Genomic DNA, 22,572 nt, shown 5'->3' on the forward strand with positions numbered 1-22,572 from the left:
CTGTAAAATGGAGTTGTTTGCATTTGGCCAGCAATGTGGCATATTTTGAATTGAACTAAATAATTTCCTGTGTCACTATGAGGTATTATTAAGTACCAAACACTTTAGTTCACCAAACAGTCAAATTAGCTGGGAGAGATTTTTCTCCTAGACTAATGAAATGGAAAGAAATGTATTTTTAGTAGATTTCTATATAGTTAGATGAATAAGCTTTGCTTTCATTTACTTCTCTTATCCAAGGCAGGATCATCTTCTTCTGTGACTCTCCAGAATCTTCTTGTTCAAACTTTTTTTAAAAGTTTGCAATGAAAATATACATGTTGTTTCTTTTCCTCCAGGTTTTAAGACTAATTGTAAAAAGGATCTGGCTTTGTAATTATGAAACCAGCCACTCCTTGCCCTCTTCACAATGCACTTTAAGAGTTTATTCCTGTCTTTTCAGAGCTTTTTTTCATGTTTGTTAGCCCTTTTGCAGATTTCTTCTTTCTAAACTAAAAAAGGCTGTTGTTTCCAATTTTTATAGTTCTGAAATACAACTTTATTAGAGGCACATACAAGAGTACAATGCCTTAATTTATGCAACAAACAAAAATTTTTGGTTGCATCTCCCAGTATAGCATCTATTTTTATTACTGCTTTCTTCACAAATTTATATATACATGTGTTTATTCATCTCTGTAGGCATTTGTCCCTATTTTATCAGACTGCATCTCCAGCTTGACAAAATGATTTTGAATTCTGAATCTGTCTTCCAGAACTTTGTGGTCAGCCTAAGCCTGGTGTTGTGTGTAAATTCAGTAGTGTCCAGTCACCAGAAAAATAAAATTCCCCCCAAATACTGGATGCAATACTCCAGATATCACCTTAAAAAGTGTTAAGGAAGAGAATCACTTTCCTTAATCTACTGGCTGTGCTCCTGGTAAATCAGATCAGAGTGCTGTACACTGTATACTTATTCTCTAGACATTTACTGAACTATTTTATGTACTTAGCTATCCATCTACTGTAGTAGTTAACTCTGATTTCTTTGTCAAGCCCTTGGAATCTACTTGTGTTGAATACTGCTGATATAATTAATTTTACCACCAGACGATAAAAAGGCCGGACTGACATAAAGTTCCCAGGTACTGCTATGGTGAGTACAGTTAGGGGCTCTACACTTCTTTTGGAGTTTTGGCTGCTGAGTTTCAGAGCCAACTTCAACAGCACAGCTGACTGACCTTAAAACAGATTGCTGGGAGATGGCTCAGCAGGGCTCAGCCCCCTCTCATTTTGGGAGCTACTTCTAAGCTGGGTGCTCACCCTTGCTCTCTCACTCAGCTGCGCTGCAGCTTTGCCTGAGTTTTTCCACCTGCCTAGCTGACCTGGATACTGATCCTGGTCTACAAATTGGAATTAACTGGCTTGATCTTGGACATGTTGTATCACTATGGACATATCTAGTATTACTGGACTGTTGGCTGACCCAACACAGAGCTTCTCAGCTATGCTTGGTTATAGGAGGTGGGACTGCATGCTTGACATTCTTGCCTGCCTTGTGGTGATGCTGCCTTTTTGGATCTCATTTCTTTATGGAACAGCTCCTCCTGCTGCTCCTTGACATGACCATTGTAATCTATGCTTCAACCATAATTCTCCCTTGTGGTTTTACATCGTGTTGAGCAGCTTTTGAAATAGTTGACTACTAGGCTTCTATAGTAGCCTTTCTATAAACTGTGTATGGGGATATATACGTACTTTGTTAGTTGATTCCATGAGGATGAGGTGTTCAGGTTCAGCTAGCACCCTGCTGATGTTGATTTTGACACATGGGTAGACATTCTGGAAGATGGCCTGAGAGACCTTTGTGTCCATCTGCACATGGACTCGGACTGGATGCCTGACAATCAGTATCAAGGGAGTAAGGCTGCAAAATGCAATGGAGCACCTTCTTCTCAGGTGCTGGTGACTAGAATGTGATATGGTGACAGTGACAGGCATGAGATCACTACATAGAACATTAAACTGACCCTTTTCAGGTCAAAATGCGTCACTTCCTGCTGTTCCACCAAAGTGCACAGCACATATGATCCCAGGAACTGGATGGTCATTTCTCACAGGGTGAAGGAATTATCTACCCATCAGCAGCTTCCTTTGACCCTTCCTGGAGAAAAAGATTGCTCCAGGACTTTCTAGATAATTCCTGAGCATGAGCATAATTGAGAATACAGCAGCAGAATCAAATCTAGCACCTGGAATGGCAGCAGTGTCACTCAGATTGTCAGACCATTGCCAGATAGGGTAGGCTTGGCTTGGCTTGGCTTGAATTTTGAGGTTTGCAGTGAGTAGAGGCACATGAGTCACCCTGGGTCTCAGCCATGGAAACAAAGGTCATTCCCAGGTGTGGGTTACCAGAATAATATAAAGTTGCACACAGCTGGCCAGGCAGATCACATGGCCAGGAAGTACTTGAAAATTTTACTTTGAGAATGCTTTGAAAATTTAGCTAATGTCACTATGAAGCCACCAGAATTAGCAAGATATTTAAAATCTAAGCATCCAGAGCACAAAGACAAACCCCTACAATTTTTTCAGCCATGTTTCAAGCCACATAACATTCAATTCAGTACTTTACAAAATTTTACCAAACTTTATGACAAATGTGTAGAGAAGCCTCCTTTGAAGTTTCTTGCTTCACATCAAAAGAAAAAATGTCACATAGGACCAGATAAACACTTATTCTTTCTGCCATAAAAAGTAAAAATGGCTGGGATAATACACAGAAAGCTATAGAGAAAATACACAGAAAGCAATAGAGCAGCAAACTAAAATGGATTCTGTTATCAGCAAACACTGTTAGAAGACACATAGAAAATACTGCTAAAGGCTTGAAGAGACAAGTATAAGCACAAATTACATAGTGGAAGAGGATTCCTGAGTGGGTGAAAGTACAAATATTTCTATAATGCCTCAGATTAAGGTATTTGACAAATTCTGTTTCAGTAGTGAAATAAATGAAGAGCTACCTTCTGTAAGCCACTGAAGGGAAGATTTACCACAGAAGCTGTATTCTCCACAGAAAATTATTTATTTAATAAAAATGTTTTCTGTAAGAGCTGTGCAAGTGTAAAGACCAGTGGAACAGCTGCTTTGACTGGCATAAGAGAAGGATTAGGTGGTAGGGTTTTGTAGTCATCACTACACCTGGAATTCGTTCACTGCAATATTCATAGATGAGTTATTACAGCAAAGAAACTGGAGCCAGACCTCCAAAAGGTTCTACAGGATGTCAACAGTTTGGTTTACTTCATAAAAACAAGAACTTGAAATATTAGAACCTTTACAATACTGTAAAGTATTGTAATCCTTAGTCAAAGAACTAAGGATTTCCAATTCTTGAGATTCAGATGCTGCCCTAAGGAATTTTTTGGACTAAATGTTCTAATTGAAGGAAGGACTGTTTCTATTGTCAATTCTACTTGGTTTACCATTAGATTGTTTTTTGACTAAAGGCAACTCTTCCACTGGCACACTAACTAAACAGGTTGAAAAAGGCTTTTCTGGTTCTGAATTAGACAAACATATAGTATCTGATCTGGCAGCCTTGGCTAAGGTCACTCAAACATTCGTTTTTGGTTGATCTACAGGCAAATCTGCACGACAAAAAACAATTAAAATCAAGCAAAACAAGTATACTATTTGATTTTGCCCCATCTGTTTCAAGAACTAAATTTTAGCAAAATTCTTTCTACACAAAAACAATAACCTAAGTTTTTACTAAAAATTAGCTTTGTTAAACAAACATTCAGCATTCAATTAGTATACTCATAAATAACATTGGCACAAGATCAGAGTTCATGGGTTCTACCGATGCACAAAGAACGTCAGGCACAAGAGGCTTCAGGCAAGACTTGGGATCTTTCGATTCGGTTCACGTCTGCGTACTTGCTTCTTCGGTTCTGGGCTCGACAACAGGTTCTGAAGTGCGATATGGTTTGACGTTTTTGGCAGGAACCCACTTAATTCCAGCACTTGTGGAGATAGAAGCATACCCTTTGCCTCACGTTATTAATTGAAACGGACTTTCTATCTGTCTAGAGTCAGGGTTTCTAATTAGAACAGGAGGATGTTCTTTCAGTTTTGCCTGTGTGTTATTTGAAAAGTGTCTAAAGATTGGTGGATCTGGTTCTGTACTTGAACTATTTAGAAAATTAAAAACATACAGAGCCTTACTCAGTCTCATCTGTGGGTTGATCTCCATTCCCCCTCTCTGTTGATCTAATATGTGCAATGACAGGGGAGAGATGATGAAAATCCTTTATACCTTGATTGGCTGTAGCATGCCCACCAAGCCTGTTAGCAGATATTTGAATACATCTGATAAAAACCTGCTTCAGTATTAGAAGAGGCCACAGAGATTACTCTCATAAACAAAGAGGACATGACAGTGCAAGACAGGGAGAGATTAAGGTCTAAGATATTTTTAAAAAACCAAATCTAGGCATGTAAAGCATGGCATCGGATACTGTAGTGCAAATCCACAGTTCTGTAAACCCCAGCTGAGCTGCTCCATAGCTTTACAATGCAAATCCTTCCACAAAAATGAAACCTATGTAATTGAATCTTGTCCCCATTTGCATGCTTAGACAAATCAGATGAGCTATCAGCCTAGAAAACAAGATGTAAAACAGCAGAAATATTAAATGACAATAGGTTATTTCTGCGCCTGAGATAAATAGGGGAGCATTGCCCATAACAACTCTTGGAATTGGCAGTACTAGGTCTGAGGCTTTCAGGAGCCCAGGAGAAGCTGAGTAATAATCACAAGCTCTTCAGTTGCAATGATGACATCTTTTGCTCTCCTTTGTCTATCAATTGCTATAATTGAATCCCTGGCAGGAATTCTGGGAAATGGAATTATCTTGGCTGCCAGTTCATTGAGCTGCATTGGGAGCAAAACATGGCCCCCATATGATATGATCATGATCTCGCTCAGTTCATCTAGATTCATTTTGCAGTCATGGATTACACTGAATTTCCTAATGATTATATTTTACAAACCCTTCATTTATACAGAAAATGTGCACATAGCTTCCCAGACAATATTTGCCTTTCTGAACTACTCCAGCCTCTGGTTTGGAGCCTGGCTTAGTGTCTTCTATTGCATCAAGGTTGCCAGTTTTACACAGTCTTTCTTCATCTGGCTGAAGCTGAGAATTGCCAGGCTGATGCCCTGGATGCTGCTCACATCATGGCTCTGCTCCGTCACAGCTGCAGCTCCCTTCGCCTGGGATGTCTACAGTGTGCACGAGAACATCACTGCTCCTTCATCCATGACAAACTCTTCAGCAAAGAGATCCACAAGGAATGACAGACTGACTTTATTGATTTATCTCTGGAATGCAAGTACACCTTTGCCTTTAACATTATCTGTTGCTTCAAGTGTACTGCTGATTCAGTCTCTGTGGATCCACACCAGACGCATGCAAAATAATGCAAGTGGCTTCAGGGATGCCAACTTGGAGGCCCATATGAAAGCCACCAAGTCAGTCTGCTCCTTCCTTATCTTCTACATTACATATTTTATTTGCTTGCTTCTCCTCTACTCCAGAGTTTTTTCACATTTAAGTGATGAGGAATGCATGTGTATAGTTACATTAGCTGCCTGTCCTACAGGACACACAATGGTTTTAATTTGGAGCAATCCCAAATTTCGAGAGCTGCCAGCTAGGATTTGGGACCACATTAACTGTCCTGTCAGATCTATATCCATATAAAAGATCTGATTTTGCCTAGACTTTCTAGTTTAGATCCAAATCAATTAAAATGAAGTTGTCAGAAATATAAAATAATAGGCACTAGAATTAATAGATTAGGGCCTTGATCTGGAATCATGAAGAGTGCAAATTTGCTTTAGTTGTATGTGAGTCTTATTTTGAAAAATTGTACAAGTTGTCTCCTATTTGATACACTTTCCTTGGAAATTGTAATGGTTGCTCTGGAACAAGAGAAAAACAAGGCCAAGACTCAGATTCCAGTATGATTTAGTAAAGAAGAAAACAGCCTTTTGATCTTCTGCTCTTCCTGAAGTAATGATTGTTGTCAGTGCATTATTGTTACATCAGAATTGGAGCTTCATGACCCTTTTCCAGCTGCAGAGGGAGTATATTCACTTTTAAAGAAACTGTCACTGAAAGATACATGACTTGAGCCTTGTGTTCACTGTACCCATCCTGATTCAATGAGTATGGTTTGGATGTTGTCAATCTGTTTGAAGCAATGTACCTGTAATTGAGCTGAGGTCTGTGCCTGAATTGCTTTATTTTACAAATTAATAAATACCAAGTCAAACTATAACTTGAGATGGAGTCTTTCTTTCCCTCATGACATAAGTTGTGCCACAGGTGACACTACTGGCTTCCATTAACATTTTTTATACCATTTAACAGGGATGGTAGAAGTTGAGCCCATGTCAATGACTCCCTGACATGCCATTGTCAGCACTATGCATTGTCACCATGGTGGTTCCCGGCTCAGCACCATGAGACACCCATGTTGGGAGGGTTGGTCCATCCTCTGCCCTTCCCTGCTCTCCCCTCACCGGCCTTCAGGAACAAACCTCAGAGCTCTCTGACCACACCAACAGGCAGAACACGTGGGCTGTGCTCAACCCACAACCCGTGTGTGCTGTCCTGCTCCAGCCTGAGCTCTGAGGCACACGGCTGCTCAGCAGGGACACCCTGAACAGCTGCTCTCACACCATTTGGTTTAACGTTCCCTTATTCCACATTCCTCATGCACATGGGATTCAAAAGCAGTTCTTGTGCTGTTTTCCTGCCTCTTTAGGTACATCTTCCCTCCATAACTTCCTTTCCATAAAATTAAACCAAATAGTTACCAGTACACTGACATGAATTTGGGGATCTAAGAGGGAACACTGGCAAAGATATTGGAAGGCGCCTCATAGGGCCAATGTCCTGCTAGATGTTCCTTTATGTAAAGGACCACCCAAATAATTATTATCACATGAAAAAAATATCTTCAACATGCATTATATGCACCATCTACTTAATCCCTGTGTTCTACTAGATAAGTTCTTAAATAAATTTGATAAAAACCTGCTTTGGGAATCAAAAGTAACAGCCTCTGTACTAGTAAGAAGATGAGAATTACAGCAGTTTGGGTTCTCTGATATCACACATCTTGTTTGAAAGCAGACATTTTTCTCTTTTTGTCTATTTTTCAATAAGATGGAAATTAGTTTGATTCCTACGTCTTAATTAACTATATATCAACCTGAAAAAATTTTAAAGCCATGGACTCAGACCCTTCCAAAACATATGAACTGTTTCCACACACACCAATGCTACTCAGACCCTCTTGCAGCTTGATTCAAATCTGGTACAATGAATCAAATCATGAAACAAACCAAATTCAAAGCTCATCTTGCTCTAACACTGCCAGAAGGACATAATGCAAATCATCTTCTCCTGTAGCTCTTTGCATTGAAGATCCAGGTAAACCTCATGAGAATTTATAAGATGCTCACATGCAACATAAAACAACGAGGCCAACAAAATCATTTCCTATTAAAAACACCTTTCCAGATTTCCAGAATTTAATGATTAAAAAAAATCACCAGTGTGTAATTCAGAGGAAGAAAGAAAAAAAGCCATCCCCATTCTTTTTCTAAATCACAGTCTCTTCCAAGAAAAAAAAACAGGAATCTGATTAGAGTCCTTAGCTCAAGGCAAGACATGCAAATATCTACATGAGAGATCACTACAGGATCCTTCTCTGATTTCCATTCCTATAAGCATGCCTGGAATTTTCATCATTGACATTCAGGACAACAGGCAATGGAGTCAATTTTCAGTGCCCATCACAGCAGGATTTTAAAAAAGCAAAACCTGTGTGCCAGGCTGTACTGCTTTTCTGTATATGTGGGATCAGGGAAAGACAAAAAGCTGTAAATGGACATTCTGGTGAAAGTAAGGCCTTGCTTTTGGGGGTTTGGCTGTCTTGTTTCAGAGCCAGCTTCCTCCTGACTGGCCTTTTAGCAAATTGCTGAGTGAAGCCTCAGTGGGGCTTGGAGTCCTCTACATTCAGGACCTGCTCCTAAGCTTGCTGGGTGTACCTTGGTCTCTCCTTGAGCTGTGCTGCAGCTTTGCCTGGGCCTTTCCACCTGCTTGGCTCACTGGGACACTGATCCTGGCCTGCAGATTGGAATTACTGGCTTGATCCTGGGCATGTCGTATCACTCCGGATATGGCTGGAAATCCCTGGACTTGTGCCTGTCCCTAATTGTTCTCACAGAGCTTATCTGCTGTCCTTGCCCACACCGTAGGTGGACTGCAGGCCTGACAGTGCCCTCACTGTCTTTGCCTTGCCTTCTGGGGATCCCTTCAACATGGGCAAAATAACTGAATTTATTTCCAATCCATAAGAGATTGCCAATCAATAACAGACTAGGGGAGTGAGAAAGAAAGAAAGAACAAAACCAGAAACCATTTCCCCCCATCCCTGCCTCTTCACGCTTCCATCTTCTCCCTCCCTGAGCAGGGCTGGGGAACAGGGAATGGGGACTGCAGGGGGGATCCTCTCCATAGGGTGCAATCTTCCAGGAACAAAGTGCTTCAGCATGAGATCCCCTGAGGCTGCAGCCCCTGCCACGAGCCTTCTCCATGGTGGGATCTCCACAGGATGCAGCTTCCTTCTGGGCACTATCACCTGCTGCCAAGGGGGCTCTCCTCAGGCTGCAGTGTGGATACCTGCTGCAGTGTGACCCTGCTAGGGCCTGCAGGGTCTCAGTCTACATCAGCACGGTCCTCTCCAGGGAAAGCATGGCTATGTCTGCTCTGGTGCCTGGAGCATCTTGTCCCCTTCCTTCTTCACTGACCTGGCTGTCTGCAAGGCAGTTTCGCTCACATTTCTCTCTCTGTCCTCTCACTCACAGTTGCTGTGCACTGGTCTTTACCCTTCTTTAAATGACTTGTCACACAGATGTCACCAGCAGCACTGGTGGGCAGAGCCTTGGCCAATGGTGCGTCCCTTTTGGGGGTAACAGGGACTGGTTCTGTGTGACACAGGGGCACGTTCTAGTCTCTTCTCACACAAACCACCCCTGCAGCCTCCCAGCTGCCAAAACCTTGCCCCTGAACCCCACACAGACCACACAGACATTTGCTGGCTGTCTTGTGGCAAGAGGCTCAGGCTCAATGCTGAGTGGGCTTTGAGTTGCCTGCTCTACAGGAAGGTGTCCCTGCCTATGGCAGGGCGTTGAAACTCAATGGTCTTTAAGGCTCCCTTCAACTCAAACCTTTCTGTGGTTCTCTGATTCCATGAGTAAGCTTAAAAGAGCTGAATTTAATGAGTTGAATTTAAACAGCAGTTCCACAGTTTTCTTTTACTAAAAGGGAAGTGATACGTATTTGCTCACCTTTTTCTCTTGGAAGTGTCTGACTATAGCATGCTACAGAGCTGTTCCTGTCAAAAAACCAAACACACTTTTATATTTCTTCAAGGTGAAAGTGAGATTTTAAAAGGGATGAGAAAGAGACTGCTTTTCAAAGATTTTTGTGCCAAAAATTGTATAAATATGACAACTTCAAAAACTCTCATACAGGTACACTTGCAAAATTTGGAAGCGGAATGTTCTAAACTCTTATAAAACCTTCAAGCAAGGACTTCTGTGAATTTTGAATTGGTTTGGCAAACATACAAAATCAGAAGAATAGGTGAGTATTATGCAAGTTTTGACAAGAGGAAAATTGGCAATTTCAACTGAATTTCAATAAAGAACTTTGACGATATGATAGTGGCAATGCCATTCAGAGCATGTATCAAACAAAACTGAACATAGAGTGAGGTCTCTGAATCACTGGGTCGCAAAGTGATAAACCCAGATTAAAAAACAAAAATGAAGCATATGCAATCATGTTGCTCTCACTAAAAATAATTATTAATAATATTCTTTGTAAGAAGAGAAAAAGAGTTTGTAGCAATACTAAAGTGAAATAATCTTTAAAATATTTGTATTTGGTCTTCAATTATGTGAATCTTTTTCTTGGAATATATTTTCAAATAATTAGTATCTGTTCCTTATATGTACATAGTACATACAGCACTACACATATAAAGTATATAAACATACGTACATAAATCTGAGGTGAATGCTCATGAAGTTTTACTCCTATGAGTGCATGATCAAAAAGGCTCGATCACTCTCCTAGGCCGTCATAGATTACATTAAGCACTAGGTAATTTCAAACTACTCAAAGAAACCACCTTGAAAACATCTCAAAATTTCTCATTTGATCACTGCCTACAACTTCTTACTCTGCTACTGACAGCTACTTGTGCCACTGCGTTTCTGAAGAGCCTTGGTGTGCTTCCTTCCGTATTCTGGGCTACACATGAAACGTGAGTTCCAAAGCCTTATAAGGAATCCAAGCCTCTCCACTTACTTAGAAGACCCACATCACCTTGGATGTGGAAATTTAGCATATATAACAGAACTTCAAAAACATGCATATTCCAAAGGGGAGCAGAATTGTGCCTCAAATAATGCTTGTGACATTGCCCCTGTATGTAATGTTGTATATTCCCAAATCTTAAATTCGTTAGGCAAATTCCACATCTATTCTGGAGGCGGGTAAAAAATGTACCAGTGAGGAACTCTGTAAAATTGGTTTCATTTTCTCTGTTCTGATCTTCCCACAGAAATTTATCGTTCTCTACTGGGACACTTAGATGAAGCATGCAATGATAATTAAAATTATTTAAATTTCCCATAGACAAAAGAAAAACATGGCAATTGTCTTTGCAGCAGTAACTTGAAAATAATATGATAAAGAGAACACCAACACAACTATTATAAAGAGGCCATGGCAACTTTGTCTCAGAAACCCTGAAGAGATAACAGTGCAACAAAGGGAGACATTAAGGCATTAGATAGAAAAGTAAATCTAGATATGTAAAGAAGTACACCAGACGTTGGAGTGGAAACCCACATTTGTAAACACCACAGTTCACCTGCTCAATAGACCTTCCAATGCATATCCTTCAACAAAAATGAAACCTATGTAATTGAATCTTGACCCGGTTTGCATGCTTAGACCAAGCAGCCGATACATCAACCCAGAAAACAAGATGTAAAACAGCAGAAATATTAAATGTCATTAGGATACCTCTGCCCCTGAGATAAATAGGTGAGCATTGCCCATAACAGCTCCTTGGCATTGGAGTGCCTGCCAGATCTGAGGCTTTCAGGAGCCCAGGAGAAGCTGAGCAATAATCACAAGCTCTTCAGTTGCAATGATGACATCTTTTGCTCTCCTTTGTCTATCAATTGCTATAATTGAATCCCTGGCAGGAATTCTGGGAAATGGAATTATCTTGGCTGCCAGTTCATCGAGCTGCATTGGGAGCAAAATCTGGCCCCCATATGATATGATCATGATCTCCCTGAGTTCATCTAGATTCATTTTGCAGTCATGGATTACACTGGATTCCTTTATGACTATATTTTATGAAAACTTCTTTTATACAGAAAATGTGTACCTAGTTCCCAAGACAATTTTTACCTTTCTGAACTACTCCAGCCTCTGGTTTGGAGCCTGGCTTAGTGTCTTCTATTGCATCAAGGTTGCCAGTTTTACACAGTCTTTCTTCATCTGGCTGAAGCTGAGAATTGCCAGGCTGGTGCCCTGGATGCTGCTCACATCATGGCTCTGCTCCTTCACAGCCGCAATTTCCTTTGCCTGGGATGACCACAGTGTGCACGAGAACATCACTACTCCTTCATCCATGACAAACCCTTCAGCATGGACAACCACAAGGAAAGACAGTTTGGGTTTATTAATTCTTATCTGTAATGCTGGTATAGGTATGCCTTTAATACTGTCTGTTGTTTCAAGTGTACTGCTGATTCGGTCTCTGTGGACACACACCAGACGCATGCAAAATAATGCAAGTGGCTTCAGGGATCCCAGTTTAGAGGCCCATATGAAAGCCATCAAGTCAGTCTGCTCCTTCCTTTTCCTTTACATTATATACTTTATTTGTGTTCTTGTCATATTATTTAACATTTTTTCACGTTTAAGCAATGGAGAAATGATTTGTGTCGTTTTAATGGCTGCCTGCCCTACAGGACATTCCTTTGTCATAATTTGGAACAATCCCAAATTTCAAAAGCTGCCAGCTAGGATTTGGCACCACACTAATTGCCATGGCAGAACTGCATCCATGTAAAAGACAATGCCTTAGCCTGGACTTTCTAGTTTAGATCCAGAACAATTAAATTGAAATCATCAGAGGGATAAATAACAGATGTTAGAATGAGTAGATTAGGGCCTTGATCAGCAGTCAGTAGGAAGGTAGGAATTTGCTTTATGTAGATGTCAGTCTTGTTAAGAATAATTGTGTCTGTTGTCTATTATCGGCTGTACTTTCATTGGAAATCATGACAATTTCCCTAAGAGAGCAGAAAAACTAGGCCAAGACTCAGACTAGTATGGAATCTCTTGGAATGATTGAGGTTAGAACACCTGATACAAATATATTAGCCTGGTTTAAGCACAGGCATGGAGACATTCTGTGAACATAAGGCTTCAAAGTGGTTTCTGGTTACTAAAAACCTCCTAATGAGGATTCTGAGGAATTCCCAATATTTTCAGAATATCTCATTCATCATTTTCAAATCTAATTGAATTCTAGTAAAATATTTGCTGATTCTAAAGGTGTTTCTAACATTCCAGCATGGTTCAGGAAAGAATGACACGGCTTTTTCAGATTCCTCCTTTTAAGATTCCTCCTCTTGCTGAAATAGTGATCTGTGTCAGTGCAATATTGTTACATCAGAACTGGAGCTTCATGACCCTTTTCAGCTGCAGGGGGACTTTGCATACTTCTAAAGTAACTGACACAGAAACATACATGACTTGGGCCTTGTGTTCACTGTGCCCATCCTGGTTCAATATGTCTCATTTGTATGTTGTCCATCTCTGTGAAGCAATGTACCTGTAATTGAGCTGAGTCTGTGCCTGAATTGCTCCATTCTGCAAATTAAAATATACCACGTCAAAGAATAAATTGAGATGAAGTCTTCCTTTCCCTCATGACAGAAACTTGGCCACAGGTGACACCACTGGCTTCCATTAACATTTTTTATACCATTTAACAGACATGCTGAAAGTTGAGCCAATGGCAATGGCACCCTGACATGCCATTGTCAGCACCATGCATTGTCACCATGCTGGTTCCCGGCCCAGCACCATGAGACACCCATGTTGGGAGGGTTGGTCCATCCTCTGCCATTCCCTGCTCTCCCCTCACCGGCCTTCAGGAACAAACCTCAGAGCTCTCTGACCACACCAACAGGCAGAACACGTGGGCTGTGCTCAACCCACAACCCGTGTGTGCTGTCCTGCTCCGGCCTGAGCTCTGAGGCACACGGCTGCTCAGCAGGGACACCCTGAACAGCTGCTCTCACATCATTTGGTTTAACGTTCCCTTATTCCACGTTCCTCATGCACATGGGATTCAAATGCAGTTCTTGTGCTGTTTTCCTGCCTCTATAAGTACATCTTTCCTCCAAAGCTTCCTTTCAATAAAATTAATAAAGTAGTTACCAGTTTTTTAGCATACGTTTGGAAATCTAAGAGGGAAAGCCAACAGAAATATTGGAAAGCTGCTCATAGGGTCAGTCTTCTGGGAGACCTTTCTGTCTGCAACTGACCAGCTAATTAACTATTCTCATATTAATAAAACTGTCTTCAACACATATTATATACACCACCTATGAAATCCCTCTGTTCTATTGGAAAATTATAATGCTTTAATATCTCCAAACACAAAAGAAAAACATGATAATCCTCTTTGCAGGACAAATTTGAAAATATCTGATAAAGAGAAGAGGCCATGTCAAGTATGTCTCAGAAACCCTGAAGAGATTACAGTGCAACAAAGGGAGACATTAAGGCATCAACTATAAAACAAAAATCTAGGCATGATGTGCACCAGACCCTGGAGTGCAAATCCACATTTGTAAACACCACAGTTCAGCTGCTCAATAGCCCTTCCAATGCAAATTCTTTCAGCAAAATGAAAGCTATGTAATTGAATCTTGACCCCATTTGCATGCTTAGACAAATCAGTTGAGCTACCAATCCAGAAAACAAGATGTAAAACAGCAGAAATGTTAAATGTCATTAGGATACTTCAGCCCCTGAGATAAATAGGTGAGCATTGCCCATAACAGCTCCTTGGCATTGGAGTGCCTGCCAGATCTGAGGCTTTCAGGAGCCCAGGAGAAGCTGAGTAATGATCACAAGCTCTTCAGTTGCAATGATGACATCTTTTGCTCTCCTTTGTCTATCAATTGCTATAATTGAATGTATGGCAGGAATTCTGGGAAATGGAATTATCTTGGCTGCCAGTTCATTGAGCTGCCTTGGGAGCAAAACATGGCCCCCATATGATATGATCATGATCTCGCTGAGTTCATCTAAAATTACATTGCAATGCTGGATTATACTGGATTTATTCTTAACTATATTTTGTGAACCCTCCTATTTTGAAGAAAATATATTTGGAGTTATCAGGACAGGCTATATGTTTCTGAACTACTCCAGCCTCTGGTTTGGAGCCTGGCTTAGTGTCTTCTATTGCATCAAGGTTGCCAGTTTTACACAGTCTTTCTTCATCTGGCTGAAGCTGAGAATTGCCAGGCTGATGCCCTGGATGCTGCTCACATCATGGCTCTGCTCCTTCATAACTGCATCTGCCTTTGTCTGGGATGTCTACAGTGTGCACGAGAACATCACTGCTCCTTCATCCATGACAAACTCTTCAGCATGGACAACCACAAGGAAAGACAGCTCTGGTTTATTAATTCTTCTTTATAATGCTGGTGTAGCTCTGCCTTTAATACTGTCTGTTGTTTCAAGTGTACTGCTGATTCGGTCTCTGTGGATCCACACCAGACGCATGCAAAATAATGCAAGTGGCTTCAGGGATCCCAGTTTAGAGGCCCATATGAAAGCCATCAAGTCAGTCTGCTCCTTACTTATCTTTTATGTTACATATTTCATAGCTTTCACTTTTCTTTTATACAATTTGTTTTTACGTTTTAGCACCCCAAAATCCATATGTATAGCTGTAATGGCTGCCTGCCCTACAGCACACACATTGGTCCTAATTTGGAGCAATCCCAAATTTCAAGAGCTGCCAGCTCGGATTTGGCACCACATCAACTGTTCTGTCAGAATTGCATCCATGTAAAAGATCATGATTATCCTGGACTGTCTAGTTGAGTTGTCAGTGAACTTATTTTAAACCAAAAGAGTTATAAAGTAATTGAAACTGAAATGGGTAGATTAGATTACTAATCTGGAGTTAAGAAAAAGGTGAAAATTGTCTCCTATTTACTCTTCTTTCCTTGAAAATCCCAGTTTCTTTAAGACAGCAGAAAAACATGGACAAGATTCAGACCAGACTGTAATCCCTCTTGAAATGCTTAAAGTTACTAATTCATTACACAAACAGATCACCCCTGCTTGATCACAAGCATGCTCACATTTAATTTGGGAATATGATGCTTGAATGCTGTTTCTGGTTAATACAAGCTCCTAAATATGATGCTGAAGAATTCCTAATAAGATGGGAATATCTTACTCATAATATTTCACTACTGCTGAATTGTAGATAAAAAGGTTGTAGACTCTAAAAGTGTCTTTAAAACTCCGGCAAGGTTTGGTATGAAATGACATAGACATTTGAGCTTCCTTGCTCCTGCTGAAGGAGTGACCAGTGTCCGTGTTCCCAGTGAAATGATGCACTGGAGGATTCGCCAAAGTCCTGTGATCGCAGCTAATAGGAAAATCTCACTACATTCTTGGTACAGTAGGACTGGAGCTTTAGAATCCTTTCCAGCTGCACTGGGATTTTATTTACTTTTAAAGTGACTGTCACTGAAACATACTTGACCTGAGCCTTATATTGATTATGCCCATCCTGAATCAATGTGTCTCGTTTGGATGTTGTCAATCTGTTTGAAGCAATGTACCTGTAATTGAGCTGAGGTCTGTGCCTGAATTGCTTTATTTTACAAATTAATAAATACCAAGTCAAACTATAACTTGAGATGGAGTCTTTCTTTCCCTCGTGACATAAGTTGTGCCACAGGTAACACCACTGGCTTCCATGAACATTTTTTATGCCATTTAACAGACATGCTGAAATTTGAGCCCATGACAATGGCACCGTGACATGCCATTGTCAGCACCATGCATTGTCACCATGCTGGTTCCCGGCCCAGCACCATGAGACACCCATGTTGGGAGGGTTGGTCCCTCCTCTGCCCTTCCCTGCTCTCCCCTCACCGGCCTTCAGGAACAAACCTCAGAGCTCTCTGACCACACCAACAGGCAGAACACGTGGGCTGTGCTCAACCCACAACCCGTGTGTGCTGTCCTGCTCCGGCCTGAGCTCTGAGGCACACGGCTGCTCAGCAGGGACACCCTGAACAGCTGCTCTCACACCATTTGGTTTAACGTTCCCTTATTCCATGTTCCTCATGCACATGGGATTCAAATGCAGTTCTTGTGCTCTTTTCCTGCCTCTATAAGTACATCTTTCCTCCAAAGCTTCCTTTCAATAAAATTTAATAAAGTAGTTACCAGTTTTTTAGCATACATTTGGAAATCTAAGAGGGAAAGCCAACAGAAATATTGGAAAGCTGCTTATAGGGTCAGTCTTCTGGGAGACCTTTCTTTTGGTAACTAACCTCCTGACTAACTCTGGCCATATGAAGAAAAATATCTTTAACATGCATTATATACATCATCTACTAAATCCCTGCATTCTATTGGATAAATTATAAGATAAGGGATTTGTTCTGGGAAGGAAAGTAGCAATTCCTGTATTAATAGAAGAATTACATTTCTTGGGCTTAGGATCCTCTGAAGACATGTATCTTGTCTGAGAGCAGGCAATTTCTCTTTTCTCTGTTCTCTTTGTAATCTAAAGGTGATTTGTTCCCTCCAGCTTAAACCTGCCAGTTTGCAACCTGAAGAAGCTTTGGAAGTCATGGAATCAGACCATTCTGAAACATACGAACTCTTTCCACACACACCAATGTCACATTACTGCAATGGCAGCTAGATTCACATCTGGTACAGTGAATCAAATCAGGAAAGAAACAAAATTCAAAGCTCATCCTGCTCTAACATTGCTGAAAGACATCATGCAAATCATCTTGTCCTGTAGCTCTTCACATTGAGCATCCAGGAAAACACTCACAAGATTTTCTAGGAAACTGCACACACGTAACATAAAGCAATGAGGCCGGCATTTTAAACAAAGCCCTTTTCTGTTAAAAGTACTTTTCTATATTACTGTAATTTAATGATGAAAAAAGTCATCAGTGAGTAATTCAAAAAAGAGAATAGACTCCATTTCTTTTCTACAGCATAGTCTTTTCCAAGTGAAAAAACAGTAATTTGATTAGCATCCTTAGCTCAATGCAAGAAATGCAAATATCTAGATGAGAGATGAATACAGGATCCTTCTCTGATTTGCATTCCTATAAGCATGCCTGGAGTTTTCATTATGGAAATTCTGGACAACAGCTGATGGACTCTGCTTTCAATGCCCACCAGAACATGATTTAAGAATTGGTAGCACATGTACAATTGGCAGTTGGGCACATTATCTGATGGTCCCTTATTACTCTGCATGTGCATATTGAAATGAAAGGCAGGAATGGAACATTTCACTGGATAGAGTCATACACCAAAATACACATCTATTAAACGGACAACTTCTTAACCAAAATTCCTTATTTTTTCATCTCAGAGGAGCTTAGTTTGTTGAGATATGGAAATGCAAGTCTTACTCATGGCTGAGCTGCAAGAGTCTTTCATAAGCCAAAATTTGCTGTGTATTCAGGCCAATTCACTGAGCTCTTTTTGCACCTTTTACATATGCAGTGAAATCTCTTAGAAAACTATCTTTCTTTTATGACGGGACATTAAAATTATGATATCTGCACTTATCTTTTGAATTATTTTCATCTATCCCATTAAATGGAATGGAACACTACGCTAAGCTCAGAGTTGAAAAACAAATATTCTATTATCTTCAAGTAGTTGCACACATATGTAAAGTGTGTTGAATTAACCTAAAATGCAGAATGGGCAGAAATTTCAGTTCAGCTATAACTGCATATATGTGTTTGTGAAAGTCCAGGAGGAATTCATGTCAGTTGCTCAAAAAACAAAGGAAATTTCTGATTAAGGGAGTTGTCAGCAAATTACTCTTTGTTTTTACCACAGTCACAGAAAGGTTGTATCCACAAGTACATCTTGCACTCATGGATTCCCAGATCACTTATGAGGGAAAAAAGGAGACCTGAATAGAAAGCCTCATTATTCAGTGTTTTGAAAGTTGAGATCGCTTAAAAAACCACCAGCAAGGGTATCAGTAAAAATCAGATTTAATACTAAGCAACAGCATGACAAAGGTCATTGGCATGGTTCACTCTACTACTTACTAGATGGTTAAGGCACACCAAGGGTAAAAAAGGAACAAACAAAATCCACTCAATCTAAACAGAAATTAACCAAGTACTATCTATTTTTGTGTGTGTGTTTAGCTGTGTGTGATAAAAGGATAGAAAGGGCAAGGATAAAAAGAAACACAGCATAAAAGCTTAATAGCACTCAAACTTAACAGTACCTTACTTGTACCTTAAACTTGACAATTTAGTAATGGAACAACACTGAACAGCATTTAACATAACTTAAATTATACCTTAAACTTAAAAATTTAGCAAAGGAATAGCACTCAACAGCATTTAACTTAGCTTATAGCTTAAAGTTACTTACAGCCCTAATTTACTTAGATACCTAAGATACTTAAAGCACCTGAAAGAGCAGCATTTCTCCTGTTTTGCCATAGCTATGCACACTTGTATGCACACGGACATAAAGAGTCAGTGCAAGGTACGTGTGAAAAATTCCCCTCAAAGGTGATATATGGTCTTCTTGAGCCAGGTCTCAGAAGCTCTTGGAGATCTATATCACACCCAAGATAGCTCAGCTACCTTAGAAGGCATAAAATCAGCAGGATGGCTTCTGTGGCAGTGTTGGAAACAAAAAAGTTTTAAGAAAAGGCATAAAAACAAACCTCTTTACAGAGAAAAACTGAGCCAGGGCAAGAGGTTCTTGCTCCTGGTAAAACACCTCACAAAAGCAATTAGTTTCTTTGTTCTCTTCTTTTTCTAGTAAATTGCTTAGGTAGGACTTTTTGGCTTCTGTCCAATTGGCTATCCTTAAGTTTGAGGTGAAGTCCCCCAGATCCTATGAGGTGTCTTTTTACCTAATCGAGGAAAGAAACATCTGGGCTTTTTTCCTTTTTAAAGAGACAAAGGATAGTCTTGTCACTCAGTCAACAGGGGGCACATTCCTACACGAAGGTAACAAAATACTCATTCGGGATGCCTTTGCATCTCCTCAATGGGCAAAGGGGCCTCTAGGAGCTGGGATATCAGCCCAGGATCAATTGTTATTTGGTGATCTCCAAGTGCAGCAAAAGAAAGATTTTGCTGGCCCAGAGGGAGGTTGCTGGTCCCAGCCACTGTGGCCCAGGAGAGCTCCAAGGGTCTCATTTTGGAACGCTGCTTGTGGGCCACAAGTGAGCGGGCCTTAGTCATAACAATGTTCCAACCTGGCTATGCTTCGGGTCAGCGCCCTTTCCTTGAGAGTGAGAGAATAAGAATGTTACACCATTCAGGCAAGAAAAAAAGTTTCCACGGTTGTTCATAAAAATTCCAGGAGCTCATTAGGCAGCGCAAGTTTCCGGGAGCAGATGGTGTTTCTGACGAGCTCAAGAGGAGCTGGGCCCAGGGGCTGCTCATCAAGGCCGAGGCCTAACGAGCATTCCTCAGATCGCAGAGTGTGGCCTGAAAGGGCAGGGGCTGGTGGATAAACCAGCACAGCCAGTAGAAAGCTGAAGTGACAGACAGCAGCCTAAATGGTCTGAGAGGAAAGAGCTACCAAATTCTTTCCCAGCCTTGTCTTAACAAACATTGAGAAAATCTCACTGTGTAAGAATAAGGCATGGAATAACTTGCACTCTCAAATGTGGGAAGAGGGTTGAAAGGGCAGATGAATGTTATGCGCACTCTTGGTACAGAAGCAAGGGAAGAAAAGGGTCTGAGAAAAAATGAAGGGAACAACATAGACTATTGTATAACTGGGTACAAGTGCAAGAGACCAGCAGTACAGAGGGAATTAATAAACTAATTAATTGGTGTTTCCTTAAGCTTTCCTTAATTATCTATTGCTGTATCTCAGCATTCAACTACGTGTTTGTTCATCACTTATGTTGGATACAACCACAATTTTCAACTCCTGGACAGGCAATATCATCAGAGTCTTCAGTGTTTGACACATTCCTTCCAATCAGAGGTAGGAGCATAAGGACACATATGTATCCCTAAGGGGATCCAATCACTTTGCTTTATCAAGTCAATTTCATACAATCTCCATAGCTTTGGTTTTTGGTAATACTTAGGCTGACTCTATTCTATGTGTATGATGCCCACTTTTTCTTTTGAAATCTCTTCAGACAGCAGTCACAAAGCTGATGCAGTTTAATTGACGCAGCTTGTACTGAATTAATTCTTTTTTAATTGCCTGTTATTTCTGGGCACAATATGGAAATGTAAAGGAGGATGATCCACAGGATCTATTCATTTAACATAGAAAGAGTTAAATGCAGCAACTAACAGAACATGCAAACAGCTATTCACTGTAGTGTGCATCCCTGTGACTGCTGGTGGGCTTTTACAATCAAAGCATTCTATCCTCAGCTAAGAGAAATGGAAAATCCTATTGCATTTTTAAGACTTTCCTGGACATCCACAACTTTGTCTTTTTCTGGATATATACCTTATGAGCAATACTACCATCCTGATTTTAGTTTGATTAATGCCAATACACAGATGATACTTGTGAAACGTAGCAAATAACTTTAACATAGCATATTGAAAATATGTCTAATACATTTATTATAATGAAAAATTATAAAACCCTCCAAACATTAGTAAAAAGTGACTAATCACATCTGATGCCTAAATTTTCAGTTTTGAAATTATTTCCTTGTAAAGATATAGTCATTCTTCTGTTTTCCAAATATGAAAATTTAAGGATTCAATCAGCTGTACATAATAGCAGACCTGGCAACTCTTGAACAGATTTTCTCCTTTATGTATCAAGACATGAGACATAATGTTTACTGCAAATTCCATTTTCCTTGACAGAAGATTCTGCCATGCAGAAAGAGCACAAAAATATTTACATCTATATCTTTTATTAATTAAGAGGCTATTTTTTACCACACATTTTAGATTAATAGCTATTCACAAAGCAAATACACTTGCATAGTTCCCACTTTCTCCTTCTGTCTCACATGCCCACACACACGCTCATAGTAACCTGTAATTGAATTACAAAAGGAAAACAGATTTAAATTATTAGCAATAAACAATCACAGTGCTGAAGGAAGAAAATATACAAACATTGCAAGCAGCAGTGTTGATTAATGAGTGATTTGCATCCCTAAGATGCATCTTAAGCTAGAACTATGGTGTTATGCTGGTTTGGTCTGAAGAAATTGTGGGTTTGGAAACCAGCTACCAGAGAGACCTAGTCCACTGTTTTTAACTTGTATCTTCAAATTCAGAGATGAAAGATTTAAATATTAAGAGGAAAAGTTTAGAAACCTTATCTTACAGAAAAGGATAAACACAGACATACACATCACCTGGTTCCTACTGAAACTTGAATCATTTAGATCTTGAGAACTGAGATGTTGGCATTTAATTAAAAACTACTCCTCACGAATCTCTCAAGCAAAGGTCAGAGCATAATCTGCCACAATTTATACAAATTTTCAGTGGCCATTGTATCAGTTGTTCCATTGTTAGCTGACTGCACAATTAACATGAAATCCTAGACAGTGACCCCAAGTTAATTTTAATACACATGGTTTGAATAAATAGGGATTTAATAATTACTTGGAATTAACAAAACTTGAGGGGGAAAATGTAACAGAGAATCACATAAAAAGATTTTTTTAAATTATTAAGGAAAAATGGTACAGAAAGCAGGAATATCACAAAAAATAAAACCTTGTATAAATGTATGTATAAATTAAAATGTCTCAGTGGAAGTGCACTGAAAACATATTCCTTAGACCACATTAAAAGAAATCATTAAAACTTTACTTTCAATTTGTTTAACTCTTCATTCAATGAGTCATAAGATCAAAATATAGTTTATTCTGAAACGAAATACATCTTATCTTTTCTTACAATAAAAATCATATTGGCTCACTCTTGAAGTCTCCCTGAAACCAAATTTTGTCAAATATTAATATTTCCTTAGAGTCCACTTTCTTCAAGTGATACTTTTGCTGAAAAAGTTCTGACTGACACTTCTCCAAAAGCATTTGGGCTCACAAGACAGTAAATATATAGCTAGCTTTTGGAAGGCTTTGACAAATACATTCATAAAGATAACACAAAGG

The 22,572-nt window shown here is 39.9% G+C and overlaps 3 protein-coding genes across 3 annotated transcripts; all 3 read left to right on the forward strand.

Moving 5' to 3' along the window:
* Positions 1–4,820: 4,820 nt before the first annotated feature.
* LOC128933166 (taste receptor type 2 member 40-like) lies at positions 4,821–5,756 on the forward strand. Its single transcript, XM_054270070.1, has one exon. It carries the CDS (start codon positions 4,821–4,823, stop codon positions 5,754–5,756), a length of 936 nt encoding a protein of 311 aa, XP_054126045.1.
* A 5,539-nt stretch (positions 5,757–11,295) lies between these two features.
* On the forward strand, positions 11,296–12,231 carry LOC128933139 (taste receptor type 2 member 40-like). Its single transcript, XM_054270039.1, has one exon. The coding sequence runs from the start codon at positions 11,296–11,298 to the stop codon at positions 12,229–12,231; it is 936 nt and encodes a 311-aa protein (XP_054126014.1).
* A 2,094-nt stretch (positions 12,232–14,325) lies between these two features.
* LOC128933178 (taste receptor type 2 member 40-like) lies at positions 14,326–15,261 on the forward strand. The gene has a single exon (XM_054270084.1). It carries the CDS (start codon positions 14,326–14,328, stop codon positions 15,259–15,261), a length of 936 nt encoding a protein of 311 aa, XP_054126059.1.
* The last annotated feature ends 7,311 nt before the right edge of the window (positions 15,262–22,572 follow it).

Source organism: Melozone crissalis, unplaced genomic scaffold (genome assembly GCF_028551555.1).
Source record: "Melozone crissalis strain CALT ecotype California unplaced genomic scaffold, PUWL_Pcris_2 ptg000008l_1, whole genome shotgun sequence".
Lineage (NCBI taxonomy): Eukaryota > Metazoa > Chordata > Aves > Passeriformes > Passerellidae > Melozone > Melozone crissalis.